Genomic DNA, 15,434 nt, shown 5'->3' with positions numbered 1-15,434 from the left:
TCCTTGCAACGATCATCAAACATACACAAATGTCCCCTACAATTCTTGTATACTGTGTGGGGGTCTACCAAAGCTTTCGGTAGCCTCACCTTACATTCATCCTTACAACATACCCTGGTGCTAGCCAAACTAGACCCAGACATCTTAGTTTAAGGAAAAATCAAGCCAATATCTAAAACAGTCCACAAATAACGTGTGCCTAGCCACAGATCCAAAGTCAAATAACCAAAAGTCAATCAGGATACTTAAGTAGCCAAAAATTTTCCAAAATCCAAAGACGGAGGTACTGAAAACAGATGTTTACAGTACCGGCGACAGAGAAAATCTGAATAGAAAATGGGAATGGTTCCTGCCTCCCAGCGGCGGGAATGGGTACTAACCACCTGACTCCCACTACGTGTGTCGTAAGTGTTGAAATTCTGTCGGACTTCGGAGAATACAGCTACATATATATATCTGACAGGTAAGCTTCATGAACAAACATAAATTTTACTAACTTATACAGGCAGTCTCTGGTTCTCTGGGAACCGTTTTTATGGCTCTTGATTTATGGCACCATAACGGGCTAAGTTCCGGTTATTGGCACCATAAATTACCAAGTTTCGGTTAATGGCATTTTTCGCTTATCAGCACACTCCCAGGAACGGAAACCCCACCAATGATAACCGGGGACTGCCTGTACTATATGATTTTACTAATAAATAATTTTATTTTGTAAAATTATAATTACAGCTCAAAAAATATTCAAACAGATAAGAAATAAAATTGGTAACAAATTCTTAGCATATTTGTTGAAAAATATTTACACAAATTTACAGAGAACGAAGATTCAGTAACTTATTTTGTTTGTACATGTTTTTTTTATATTTCTTTGCGCTTTTCTTTACAAAATTACATTTACAACCATCGTAAAAGACAAGAACTAAAACCAAAAGCAGTCCTCTGGTATATTTTCTCAGAAAAATAAAGCAAATAGGTGAATTTTCTGTGAATAATGCGAGGAAATGTTCCTGAGAGAAATCCACAAATATGTGAGTCCTCGAATCAGGAGAACGTGAATACAGGGGGTCCACTGTACTCCAAAACAAGGAAAAACTTATCTGAAGCTTTCGGCTGAAGCGATTTGACTTTCGGTTTGGATAACAAAGTCCAGTAAATAACTGGCAAAAATAAACAACAGCTGCCAACACCTGATGTTACCATGAGTCGTACAAACAGAATTAGTATTTTCTGCTCAGTTGTTCATAACCCTCTCGCTAGGGGGCGAGACTGGTTGCCTACACAGAATATTGATGTTGCTACTGCGAAATTTTAATCTAAACTGCTGCAAATAAATCATACTAATAATGTAATTACTTGGTAAGTTACTTATATAAAAACATGAAGAGTGTCAGCTGGATCTCCTACTGTTACTTTTCCTAACAACGCTTATTCACAGAGTACCAAGCTTTCAAGTAAACCCAAATGGTGTCAATGCATATTCTTTTAAGGACTGAACATAAAACTTTATTCTGCCATTGTTTAAATAAAATGCAACCAAAAAACCATACAAAACTCAAAATTTCTTAAAACTAAAACTGCCAGAACTATGGGAATATAATGCTAAAAATGGATATAGTACACAACAAGAATAAGTTGAATTATGCCCAGCAATGTATAAAATGATTACTCACCTTATAGGTGGGAGGATACATAGAATCCAGGACGGACATGTCATCGGTACCAGCTTCGTAGACTTCTGGAACCGGAATAATACGTTGATGGAAGATGGCCTGCTGAAGATGATGTTCCTGAAAAGGAAATACATTTTCAGATAAAGTATGTTTCATTCACTTCTAAAATAAAAATAACAGCAACATCACCAATGAATGTGTCATTCATTATTAAATCAGTACATCTAACCTTAAAACCATATTAGTACTTTTCTCAGTATATAGATCTCTCCAAAAATACAGCAGATTCCAATATATATAAATTTTTTGTAAATTTTTGTCCAAGCCATATGGATACTAATTTCAGAAATATCAATTCCTAGTTACTTAGACAACATACATTAGCCCTTAGGAGCTAGGGTAACAAATCAATATGCTGCCCCCCAGGACGGCAAAACTTTGAGGTCGATAATTTAAGAAAAAACATATCGATGGAGAGAGAATGACATGCAAATGCAAAAGGTGTAAGAAAAAAGAATTCAAACAAAATTTTCCCTACTTTCCACAAGAAGTTAAAAATTACTATTTACTCCTTTTGGGACCTCTTTCCCAAGAAAATTGTAAATTTTATGAAGTTATGCATGATTTTTCAAATAAATTTATCTTATTTTGTAAAATTATAATCATAGCTTATATAATATCAAAACATAAGAAACAGAATTAGTAACAAATTCTGAGCATATTTGTTGTAAAATATTTACGTAAATTTCCAGAGAACGAAGATGCAATAACTTTCTTGGATTTATACATGTTTCGTTTAATATTTCTTGGCAAAATCACATTTATAACTGACATACTATTAAAAAAGATAACTAAAACCAACAGCAACCCCTTGGTATACGTACTTATGAGCAAATTCATAAAAAGACGTCATGTCAGACTGAGAGGCACTACCCCCCTTGAAGTCAAGATCCCAACTAACTCCCTCATGAGCCGCCCAGTTGATTTTGGCTAGTCTAAAAATTGTCATTAGTAAGTTTACGGGTTATAGAAGTAATGGCACCTCTTTCCCGCCTGATTCCCCCAAAATCGATGGCATGTAATACTGTTACTCATTATGGGTGACTCTGTCCACCACCCAAAACCTGTTATTGCTACTCATGTGAGCATGACCGTCCACTAAGGGTTAATTCAAATCAATAATCAACATCAACAGCAACCAGAATAAATATACAATAATCTTTCTTTATAATACAGTACCTTATTGCAGACTACTAAGTGGTACCGAGACCCAAAACACATCTTATCAGACAACTACATCGTTCGATCACATAAACCAGCCATAATTCTGTCACAAAAACCATTTTTTATTGTTTAAATTCAAAACTATTTGAATATAGGCCTATTGTTAATGGACAAGTGTTGTGATGCTGTCAATAATAGAATTACATTACGTACTTTAACATGACCAAATAAATGCCTATACATACCGAAAATGATAAATAAACCTTGGAAAATTCTAAAATATATATATGAAAGCAAGGGCCTTGTTATTCAACACTTCTACAGCAAATTATTGATATATGTAAGATAAAATTTGCATATTACGTTTGGGGTGTTTTGTGTTCTGAGTTGCTAATTTATCCATTTTAGTTAACATCAAATCAAAATTCCCCTCTAAACACTGAACAAAATGTCACCAAGTCCCTTGGGAACTCAAGCTGGACAATTAACAGCCAAAATAAGATCTGTGAACCAGGCAAGGTTAAGGATTCAGATTGAAATAAAATGTCACAAACATGTTTCTGGCATATATACTTCAAGAATGTAGATATCACTTCTTGGTTTTTGCTAATTCACAGTGACATTTTCCTGACAAGGGAAAACCAAAAGAAAGAAAAACCATCTTATAAGATGCAGTACTTACTATACATTATACTGGGTTTGTATGAGATTTTTTTTTTAAAGCAGTCATTTCATCACAATCCCAGTCATCATTTATTACTTGAATTGTTACTTACATGAAAGGGAAGGTTCAAGGTTACCACTACTTATAGCCTCCTCGCACTAACCTGGCAAATAAGCCCCGCCCACCCAACTGCATAGAATGCAAGATTCATCAGTATGGTATCTATTTTGAATTTAATCATTAACAATCATACAAAATATAGCATATCATTACAAAATCTTGATGTACTATATACATTTCTATTCTTTCTGCATAGTTGCTGTCTGAAATATTTTGTCATTGATAAAAAAAAAAAAAAAAAAAAAAAAAAAAAAAAAAAAAAAAAAACCCCAAAAAGGCAACTGTATGCAAAGAAAGGGTAGGCATGCTGGTTAACAGAACAGCCATTGTTTGGGCATGATTGTCAAATCTTACACTTGTAGCCTCATCAGCTGATTTCAGTGATGTCAACACAAATACGTAATTACTTTTACCGATTAGCTAAGGTTTGATCCAATTCAACAAAATTTGGGTAAACTTTCAAAATAGTGTTAAATATCTCATAAAAAAGAAAAAAAAAAGGCTAAACAAGGCATTTTCTTCCATCTGTTTTGATTTTGTTTATTTATTTATTTACCTGTTTTGTTTATCCAACGGCAATATCGTTTAGCACAAGTAGTATAGGATTTTACCACAGAGCTCAACTAGAGTGCTTATTTCATTTGTAGTCAAAATCAGAAATAGCTAGAATTTAGAATACTTGGGAATAGTTGTGATTCATAGATCAGTTAGGCCATTAAAATTCCTTGGTTAAGTGGTTGAATCTGGTGGAGCCGATTGGTAGCCTTGTATAGGTGGTCTGGTTCCAATAATTGTATAAACCATAATATTATAGCCATTCTTTATTTACCCTTTCTTTTACGCGACTTGTATACATTTAAGCAATTATACATTTTGTCTATGAATTTATACACTGTAGGCTTATAGGCATATAGTATGTGGTTAATTGCCTTCATTTGCTTCCGTGACTGGTTTCAGACACAGCTACTGCCAAATATTCCAGCACATTCCCTTATAAAAATGGTTAAAGCTTACTATTAAAAAATGTTAAATAAAGCACCACCAGCAGTTCCTAGAAAGAAATGTGAAATAATCGAGTGGCTAACAGAAAACAGCAGCAATCACGATCCTTCACACAAGAAACACAAACTCCTTGATTTGTCAAAATAAAGCAAGTGTATGTCATTGATATAATAGCTTGTGAAGTGGGTCATCAAATACTCCGACTTCCCCCTTACCACTGTCAGTTAAACACAATCAAACTTATCTGGGCTCAGATTAAGACTAGTGAAAAAGAATAATTCTCATGGAAACCAACTTTGAAGAAAGAAGTAGCAAGAACTGCCATAAACAGCGTATCCGTAGAAGACTGGAGGAAATGTATACACCATGAAGTTCACCAACTCTCTTGGTGGAGGTCAGAGCCAGAAGGAAGACCGTCTTCAGGGTCAACTCCTTGTCGAGAATGTCCTAAGAGGCTCGTATGAAGTCCTTTTCAGGGAATCCAGCACGTTTGCGACGTCCCATTGAGGGGCGCGCATTAGACTTAGGGGACATGTTTGTTCAAAACCTTTGATTAACATTGAAAGTTGCCTGGAATTCGTTAAGTCCAAGCCCTTGTCCGAGGGCAGCCCCGACTCCCTTCACGGCTGCGACCGAGAGGCCTTTGTCGAGTCTCAGATGTACCAGGAAGTGTGCTACTTGCGGGCTTTTGGCTTGCAGGGGCTTCAGGCCTTTTTCCTTGCACCAACTCCCGAAGGCTGCCCATTTAGCCTGAGATTGCAGTAGAAGACTTCCTTAGATAACCCGACATCTGAAAGGCTGCTCTCTTAGAGAAGACTTCCTTACTCAACAGCTGCTCAATCGTCTCCACCCGTGATGGGAGAGGGCTTGAAGCCCTTCGTGGTGCCTCTAGAAGTGAGGCTGCCTTAGAAGGTCCAGTCTGAGCGGAAGTTCCCAGGGATCTTGGACAGCCAGATCCTGGAGGTCCAAACACAACTCCCTGTCTGGCCACATGGAAGCTACCAGGGTCAGATGAGTGCTTTTTGCCTTCCTTAGCTGGTTTAGGACCTGCCTGATCACTCCGAAGGGTGGGAATGCATGTGCATCCATCCTGTCCCACAGGTGCTGGAGGGCGTCCTCCAGAGCCGCTACTGCGTAAGGCACTGGGGAGCAGAAACACTGGAAGTTTGGTGTTTAGCCTTGTTCGCGAATAGGTCCAGGGAGGGGAGGGAGAGCCCCACTTTTCTTTTCGATCAGTTCCTCATTGGACGAGTGGACTTCGCGCTCGGCTACCAATCTGGTGGTCCGAAGTTCGATTCTCGGCTCTGCCAACGCGGAACCAGAGGAATTTATTTCTAGTGATAGAAATTCATTTCTCGATATAATGTGGTTCTGATCCCACAATAAGCTGTAGGTCCCATTGCTAGGTAACCAATTGGTTCCTAGCTACGTAAAAATATCTAATCCTTCAGGCCAGCCCTAGGAGAGCTGTTAATCAGCTCAGGGACCACTCTGAACCTATCACCCATCCTTTCCTGCTTAGTCCATCTGCAATCACGTTTCTCTTCCCTGGAATGAACCTTGCGGTCAGGGTCATGCCGATCCCTGTGGCCCATTCCAGGATTTCTTCAGTGAGTTCCCACAGGTGACAAGACCTCAGCCCGCCCTGTTTCTTGACTTTAGCCACCACCGTGGCGTTGTTGCACATCAGTACCACCGCCCGGTTTCTGATTTTCTACTCAAACCCCATCAAGGCTCTCTGGCCGCTAGTAACTCCAGCCTGTTTATGTGCAGTGTCTTCTCTTGCTCCTTCCAGACCCCCTCCCTCGTCTCGGATTGCAGGTGGGGCAGCCATACTTCGAAGCATCCGTGAATAGGAGCATCTCCGAAGGGAGATCTGAGAGGGGTACTCCCCCATCCAAATCAAACCTTCCAAATATTTGATAAACCATCACACCAACTCATTTTCCCTGATTGGGACACAAAGGATCTCCTGTGACCCTCTTCAGCCTCTACTGAAACACCCAACGTTTAATTCCTTTTAATAATAGCTGCTTTTTGTAGTTACAAAATAAATGAAACAGAGATTTCCATTAGTTTTAGATCTAAGTACTTTACTAATTAGCAACTCAAGAAGCTTCAATTTTTTTTTACCCAAAAGCGCATTATTTTTTAAACTGGAAAGAAACAAAATTCTGCAAAAGATTTTTTTTGGCTAAAATGTGGAAAAAACTTTAATAACTAAATTAGCCTTTGCTCTACCAGAAAATGTTTGTCTCATGCTCATGGAGATTGAAATATAAATAGCCTATTGAATTGCAATTTCTTTTATCTCTACTTTTTCCTTTGTCATTTTCTTTTCTTTTTGTCTCATGCTCATGGAGATTGAAAATATAAATAGCCTATTGAATTGCAATTTCTTTTATCTCTACTTTTTCCTTTGTCATTTCTTTTTTCATTAAAGGATTCTACAAGGACTTCAAAATAAACATGAATAAATACCTAAAAAAAACAGCGCTTAAATGTTTCAATCAAGCATTCTACCAGGCTTACAAAATGACACATTAAAAAACTTCTCTATCCTACAGAAAATCTTTTAAACTTATTAAAAATCTTCAAGCATGAATTTTCTTGTATGTATTAATAACTACACATTAACTTTAAATGCCCACAAAAAATGCTGTAATTGAAATTGTTCTAATTACATATTCAAAATTACTTGAACTTAAGGAAAACCACTTATGTCAAAGTGTCAATAGTACATGGTATTTTACTTAACTTATAATAGGTTGAGGGCAGGCATAGCAATGCCTTTCCTAATCTACAAATATCAGAAAAAAAACTTCTAGTTTGTTTTACTAACAAATGACTAAAAAATTTACCTTTCCAGCCTACAATATAAAAAAAAATCCTTACTATGCCTTTTTTGCATGAAACTAAAACATATGACAGAATAACCTCTTAGTATATGAAGTTATTGTTTTTGTCACACTAAACATATCATTTCCCATTCTTAAACAGCTTTCTTTTTTATAATCCCATGATCTTCAACTGGATACTTTTTTTGGGACATTACTACTAAAGACTACACATCTCCTTCCCCTCCTGAAATCAGGTCTGGCATTCAATAACCTTGACTTTGTTCTTTCTAACGCAAACAATAGGAATAAAAAAACCTTTTCCTTAATAATAATAATAAAAAACACAAGGTCTTAAGTATAATTATAAATATTTTGAAAAGAACTATATGAGCAGATACATAGTAATACTACACGTACATACTTGTTAGTGTGATGATTTTATGTTACACAGCACAAACAAACAAACAAAATAGTCTATAGCATTGCCATTCACATTCAAACCTCAACACTGTACCTAGAGCATAGCTAAGCAGTACCTAAATAAGATTAAGCAATAACTAAATTCAAATTACCTACTGCAAGTCAGTAACTGAATGTGGAACACCTATCCTCCAATCTACTTCTTTTAATTGTTATAACAAGAAATACAGTGGTACCTCGACATACGAAATTAATCCGTTCCGAGGCGGCCTTCATATCATGAGCTTTTCGTATCTTGAACCGCATTTTACATGTAAAATGCCTAATCCGTTCCAAGCCCTACAAAAACACCCCAGTAAATTATATTTCCAGGCTTGCAACACATGTTCTAGGGTTACGACGCTGATCCGACGGATGAAATATGACTCCAAAAAGGCAAAATACTGTACATACTTGAGTAATATTCAATTGCATGTAATGTTCCACCCCCATTTTTACTGCATATTATTAGGACTTTAGCATATGTCCCTTAGCAATAAGCCTAGCCTATGTTAGCAGCTGCTACTGTAGCCTAGTCTATGATTCTGACCTCTAAACCTAAGAAGCTAAAAGTTTAGAATATGCAAATAAAATGTATAAATAATCAGTATGTACTCATTTCAAATACAAACAAAAACAAAAAACAAAAAAACTTCCAAACTTCTGTTTACGTTCAGCACTTACGAGTACCGAACGATCGCCGAGCAACCACTTTCACCTAGCACACAGTACTTTCAGTAATCAAATTTTCATTATCTCTCTTCAACTACTGAAACTACCAAACAGTATAATAACCATTCATTTCTATTTTTTATTCTATCTTTATATACCTAATGTTTTTTTTTTTTTGAAACGTATTGCATGAATAAGTTTTTCAATTTACAGCATCCTTTTACCAATAGAATACACGAAGCACGATGCTGACCAATAGGAGAGCAGGATCTTAAAGGGTGACTAGCATCAGGAACCAATGGGAGAGTGGGAGGATGGTGGGGAGTTTACTCAGTTGGCGGTGCGCGAGTTTTAAAATTGTTCTCGGTGGTCCGGGCAAATCTCGGGACTTTACAGCAGCCCTTCTTAACTTGAACTATTTTCGTATGTAGCCAAAAAATCTTCGTATTTGCTTTCGTATCTCGAGTTTTTCATAAGTTGAGCCTTTCGTATGTCGAGGTACCACTGTATGTAGATTGATTTCAGTAGGACGACAAAACAATGATTTAAAAAACTAGAAAATATATTTTCATAATAAAATTTTTCACATATACTTACCAAGTAAATATAAAGCTATACGTACTTCCTAACTGGTGCAGCAGCCTTTTTTAAGAATTGCGGTAGCGCTTAATTGTCTTGTATAGGTGACTAATTGAGCCCATTATATATAGGGAAAACTGGGAACAACTTAGCAGATACCCTCATTGTGTTTATGCCCATATGTCCATGAGAGGGGAGGAGAGTGGGCTATGATTCTGTAATTATACTTGGTAAGCAGTATATATTAAACATGGACATATTCTATTCCTATTCCTCGATACCTAACCATTAAGGCATACTATAATGACTTTGGTATAGAAAATTGCTAGCACTGAAATAATGCTTGCCGTTTCCTTATGCGGTAAGAGAGTTACTGCAGGTGAATACTGCTTCTGGTTGGTGCTCATCTTAACCTGTAGGGGTATGACGGTTGAGTCGTGGGTCACCTCCCCCAATACCATGCCAGCCACTGATAACGGACCCAAGGTACTGCAATTTTCAAGCACTATTATAACTATTACAACTTCTTTCAAATAGTGTGACGTAAGGATCGATTTGCACTTCCAGTAGGTAGATTGAAGAATGGACAGTGCCTCAGAAATTAAGTCCCTCTGGAAGAAGGACAATGGGTTCATAGTCAGAGGGAGAGATAGGTTCTTAACAGAACACCACAGGTTACTGGATGGCCCTCTTCTTGGTCCTGCTCAGGTAATGACTCAAAGCCCTAACAGGACACAGAACTCTGTCTGCTTCCTCAGAGCCAATGATGTCTGTTAAGTTCTTTAACATAAAAAGAATGGGGCCAGGGTTTGGATGGATCCTCTTTCTTGGCTAAAAATTCTAGTGTAAAGGAACAAATTGCATATCATATAACAATTGCTTGGATCTCGCTAATAATAAATTCAGTAGTAGCCAATGCCATGATGAAGAGTGTCTTTCAGGTAAGGTTCCTCAGATGAGGAACGTAGCAGTTTAAAAAAAGGACTTCTTAGCCACCTCAACATTACGTCCAGAATCCAAGAGACCAGATCTTCCTTCCTGACTTTGGCTGTATCAAAGGACTTGACAAGGTCATTAAGATCTGGGTTTGATGAAAGATTCAGGCCCCTCTGCTTAAACACTGAGCTAAACACAGCTCGATACCCCTTAACGGTGGAGGACAAGAGATTCCTAGATATCCTCGGATGAAGGAGAAAAATGATATTGTTAAGATACAATAAAGTTTGTTCATACTTACCTGGCAGATATATATATAGCTGTATTTCTCCGAAGTCCCGACAGAATTTCAAAACTCCCGGCTCACGCAGTGGTCGGCCAGAGGTGGTTAGTACCATTCCCGCCGCTGGGAGGCGGGGGTGTCAGGAACCATTCCCATTTTCTATTCAGATTTTCTATTCCCACTGTCTCCTGCGGGGAGGTGGGTGGGTACTTTGATTATATATATCTGCCAGGTAAGTATGAACAAACTTTATTGTATCTTAACAATATCATTTTTGTTCATGAAACTTACCCAGCAGATATATATATAGCTGAATCCCACCTTTGGAGGTATGGGAAGAGACAGAAAAGGATTTTGGAAACATATTACATGCAGATGAATAACATCTGGTTCCTTACCTGTTAGCATAGCTGACTTCGTTGATTACTGTCACCCAAGTCTGCTACTGCTTTACTAGAGTCTCCAGGCAAGGTATATAGCTGGTGAGTTTTCTAGATGATCTGTCAACGGGAGCGTGACCACAATGTGACTAGACCATTTGACCGATACTATGAGGGCAACGAAGTAAAAAATTTCACCACCTGACAGCCTAACAATTTTCATTCCCACATCACTTAGGCTAAAGGAAAGGAAGTCCGGCTTCAGGCGGACGACCTTACAACCATAAAACAATCCATAAAAACTCACCTACCCATTTCCTACAGGGTAGGATGAGTGCTACTTTCAGCCCCCAACAAAGTGTCTGCTGCGACGTATGGTCCAAGCGCATAGCAGTTTCTTCGTATGTCGTCTTCACATCCCGCAGGTAGTTGTGAAGCGAACACCGAGTTGCTGCGCCAAAAGGTGGCACTCAGAATGTCATTGAGTTGCCATGTTCTTTTGGAAAGCTACTGAGGTAGATATAGCTCTCACTTCATGGGCATTCACTTTCAAAACAGCTTAAAAAACATCACTGTCTTCGCAAGATGAATGCGCCTGTCTAATGGTGTCTCTCAAGAAGAATGCCAGAGCATTCTTCGACATCGGTAAATCTGGTCTTCTGACCGAACACCATAAGTTGTTAGAAGGACCTCGACATTCCTTCGTTCTTTGTAAATAAATCTTGAGAGCCCTGACAGGGCACAGGACTCTCTCTGGTTCGTGTCCAATGATTTCCGCCATACCCTTAATCTCAAAAACTTTTGGGCCAAGGGTTAGACGGATTTTCATTTTTCGCTAGAAACGTAGGACTTAATGAGCAAACAGCATTATGTCCCCTAAAACCAATATGCTTGCTAAAGGCTTGAATTTCACTAACCCTCTTCGCCGTCGCCAGAGTCGTTAGGAAAATAGTTTTCTTAGTAAGATCCCTTAAAGAGGCATTCTGAAGGGGTTCAAACGATTTGACATTAGGAATTTAAGTACTACATCCAAATTCCATGATGGTAACTTAGGTTGAGAATCTTATAGTCTCGAAAGACCTTAAAAGATCGTGGATATCCTTATTATTTGCCAAAATCAATTCCTCTATGTCTAAAGACTACAGATAACATACTTCTGTAGCCTTTGATTGTTGAGACTGCAAGCTTTAGGTCGTTTCTCAAGTAGAGCAAAAAGTCCGCTATTTGGCTCACAGAGGTCGTGGTAGAGGAAATGCGTGTTCTTCTGCACCAGCTCCTAAACGAAGCCCACTTCGATTGATAGACTCCAAGCGTGGAAGCTCTTCTCGCATTGGCGATTGCTTTTGCAACCGGTCTAGAAAAACCCCTCGCTCTGACCAACTTTTTGATAGTCTGAATGCAGTCAGACTCAGAGCGGGGAGGTTTCCGTGGTATCTCTCGAAGTGGGGCTGTTTGAGTAGATCTGTCCTCATGGGCAATGTCCTCGGGAAGTCTACTACAAAGGTCATGACCTCTGTGAACCACTCCTTTGCTGGCCAATAAGGAGCGATTAACGTCAATCTCGTCCCTTCTGACATTGCAAACTTCTTCATGAATTCATGGATCTTTCTCATAGAAAAATACCAGGAATAGGCAAATTTTCCACGAATAATGGAGGTATGTGTCCCAGAGAGAAATCCACGAATATGTCTGCAAATTCGGAGTGCAAATACTGGGGGTTCACTGTACCCAGATGTTAAGCCTAGATATATACAACTGTACAGGTATGCTCAGAACTCATGCTACATGACTGCTTAGGATGTTGTTCAAAATTCACTAACTGGATACTTGGATTTTCAAACAAAATTATTTGTTATATTTCTTAAATATTTAAAAAATTATGACATATACTAGCAAATATTTGCCTATGCAATTAATCATTTGACAAAGCCAAGATTTTGTTCCTAGGCCTAGGTGTGATAGATTTCTTTACACACAGCATTCACACCTCTCTATTAAAATTTCTGGCCAGAAAGCAAATGAGGTTATATACACATTCGTGCACTTCAATTTACCTTATGAAAGAATAAATTATACACCAAAATCAAGCAGAAGGACTTTAAAGAAAGTAATATTTTAAGCTGATTGAAAAATCAAAGTGTTCCATACACCTTGATATTAATACGTTCTTATGATATTTCAATTAATAGCCATCTTCTCCATATACACAATCAAAATCATCTTTTATTCCTCAAGGAACAGGAAATCTCTACAAATAAATTCATTAGTAACAAAAATTACACCCAGAAGGCTTAGATAATTTTTTTTAGGCCTGTAAATCATTTTGCAACAGGCAGCTTGAACACAGCCTAAAACTTCAACATTCAAAGAAAACTTGTTGCAACTCATATTCTATTTTGAAAATGTTGTTATGATGACTGCTGAGCTTATTAGGTCTACTGTATAATACTGTAGACCTAAGAGCATGTTAAGCGCAGTGCCATTGATGGCACCGCTAACCGTATCACTCTATACTTTGGAACTAAGCAATGTGGTAAAAAAAAAATCTGTTCGAATCACACGGATTACGAATTATACTAATGTATACAAGGGATCATATATAACCATAAATAGTGCTAGCTATGACATTAGAAAAAAAAAAGTTTAACACTACTTGTCAACATCAAAATGAGTCTGAGAATCTGGATGATACAAAAAGAATCATGTCGCATGAGATTTGAGCATCATTGGACATATGTTCATTAAATTCCTCCCAAATAATAAGCCCAAAAAACAAAAATACAAAATTTTCAAATGATGAAGATAATTATATAACCACTTTTAAACCCAATTAGGGCTCCGCTGCATTGCCTTGGAGCCATAAATGCAAAATTATATTTGAAAGGTTGCCTAAGAGGTTGACTCCAGAGAAAAAACTGCTGTTACGTTTAATGACTGAATAATGGATGAATCCCATGTCCTAAAAATCATTTCTGGGCTCAGCCGTGTCGCTCCGTGAAATAGGTTCCTTCAGCACTATTTCTAAGGAAAGATATTGCTAAAATAGTACCAGAGAACTGCTAAATTGGACCTGCCAGAATATTCCAGCTCGCTCACCTTCATATAAAAGGTGTCGGTATAGATCTGGGGCGAGTGAAACTCACTACCAATCCCTTTATTAGACACTTCTTACACAATCACATAAGGGTCATGAGCAATGTGTACATCCCCATACATACAGTGAGAATCATTCAGTGCTATCTTGAACACACTCCCACAACCTGGATATTAGGGACCTTCCTTCTCAATATTCTTCATGCCACCTATACAACAATTTTGAGGTCATTTTATTCTACATTCCAGCTTAACTTACTTAGTTCCACTACAAGGAATTAAATCTAAGAACTTGCAATATGTATTTGCTTATTTTGTAATCTCCCTTTAAACAGTAGTGATAAACTGCCTTAACATATCTATGTAATCAACACAATAGACCACCAAAGACTCACGAACATATGAATATATGTACATTGTATACTATCAACTAGTGGAACTAAACTTAATTACATTTAAGGGCAAATCAATTTCTCTTCAATGTAGAAAAATATTATTGGCCAAGTTTAATTTCATTTGACTTTGGGCAGAGCTTAAAAACTTGTTTTTCATTATCTGTCTCTCCATCCAAATCACCTTTAATATTTGATAAACCATCGCACCAACTAATTTTCCCTGATTGGGACACCAGAGGCTCTTCTGTGACCATCTTAAGCCTCTACTGAAACACCCAACTTTAATTCCTTTTAATAATAGCTGCTTTTTATATGTAGTTACAAAATAAATTAAAACTATTTTCATTAGTTTTAGATCTAAATACTTCACTAATTAGCAACTCAAGAAGCCTTCATTTTTTTTTTACCCAAAAGCGTATTGTCTTTTTAAACTGAAAAGACACAAAATTCTGCAAAAGATTTTATAGCTAAACTGTAGAAAAACCTTTGATAACTAAATTAACCTTTGCTCTACCAAAAAATGTTTGTCTCATGCTCATGGAGATTAAAAATATAAATAGCCTACTTTTATCTCTACTTTTTCCTTTGTCATTTCTCTCCTTATTATCCTTGTCAAGTTTGTTTGATCACAATATAGACAGCTCTTTTGTATTTTCATTGCACTGTACTGTATAGGTTTCCTTGCAAGTGTCATCATGGAACTTCTCAAGCATCTGCACTTGAAATACCACAACCTCTTGCTAAATTAATAATAATAGTAATAATAATAATAATAATAATACAATAGCTGTTTCAACGGCATTTAATTTATATAGAATCTTCTCAATTCTTCTTCTTATCTTTTTCTCGTCAGCATGTAGCTGGTGTATTAAGTTTCCTAAGGACATGTAAAGATTTTCATTTGTCTTAGGTTTATTCCTCTAACGTGTCGACAGCGCACAGGCAGTCATCTATGAGAGTTTACAGTACAGTGAATTAAGATACAGTTTACAAGTATTTATAGCATGCAAGGTCGTGTACAATCGGTGGGCGGGTCGGTGGGAACGGATTTTAATTGGTCGTTGGATGGAAACGAAATCTCCCCCTGAGGCGTTCTGACCTGCGTAGTTTGGAC

At 37.5% G+C, this 15,434-nt stretch overlaps 1 protein-coding gene across 3 annotated transcripts in view; it reads right to left on the bottom strand.

Annotated features, from left to right (window-relative positions):
- Positions 1-15,434, bottom strand: part of LOC135219838 (enhancer of polycomb homolog 1-like) — a 102,468-nt gene that overhangs the window by 52,240 nt on the left and 34,794 nt on the right. For all 3 annotated transcript variants that reach the window (XM_064256949.1, XM_064256948.1, XM_064256947.1), the window contains exon 2: positions 1,674-1,790. In XM_064256949.1, coding sequence (XP_064113019.1) covers positions 1,674-1,712 — 39 coding nt within the window. In that variant the 5' untranslated portion in view covers positions 1,713-1,790. The remainder of the gene's footprint in view (positions 1-1,673; positions 1,791-15,434) is intronic.

This window comes from Macrobrachium nipponense, chromosome 1 (assembly GCF_015104395.2).
Source record: "Macrobrachium nipponense isolate FS-2020 chromosome 1, ASM1510439v2, whole genome shotgun sequence".
Lineage (NCBI taxonomy): Eukaryota > Metazoa > Arthropoda > Malacostraca > Decapoda > Palaemonidae > Macrobrachium > Macrobrachium nipponense.
Note: the sequence above shows the minus strand (reverse complement) of the source record. Positions and strands in the feature narration are given on the sequence as shown.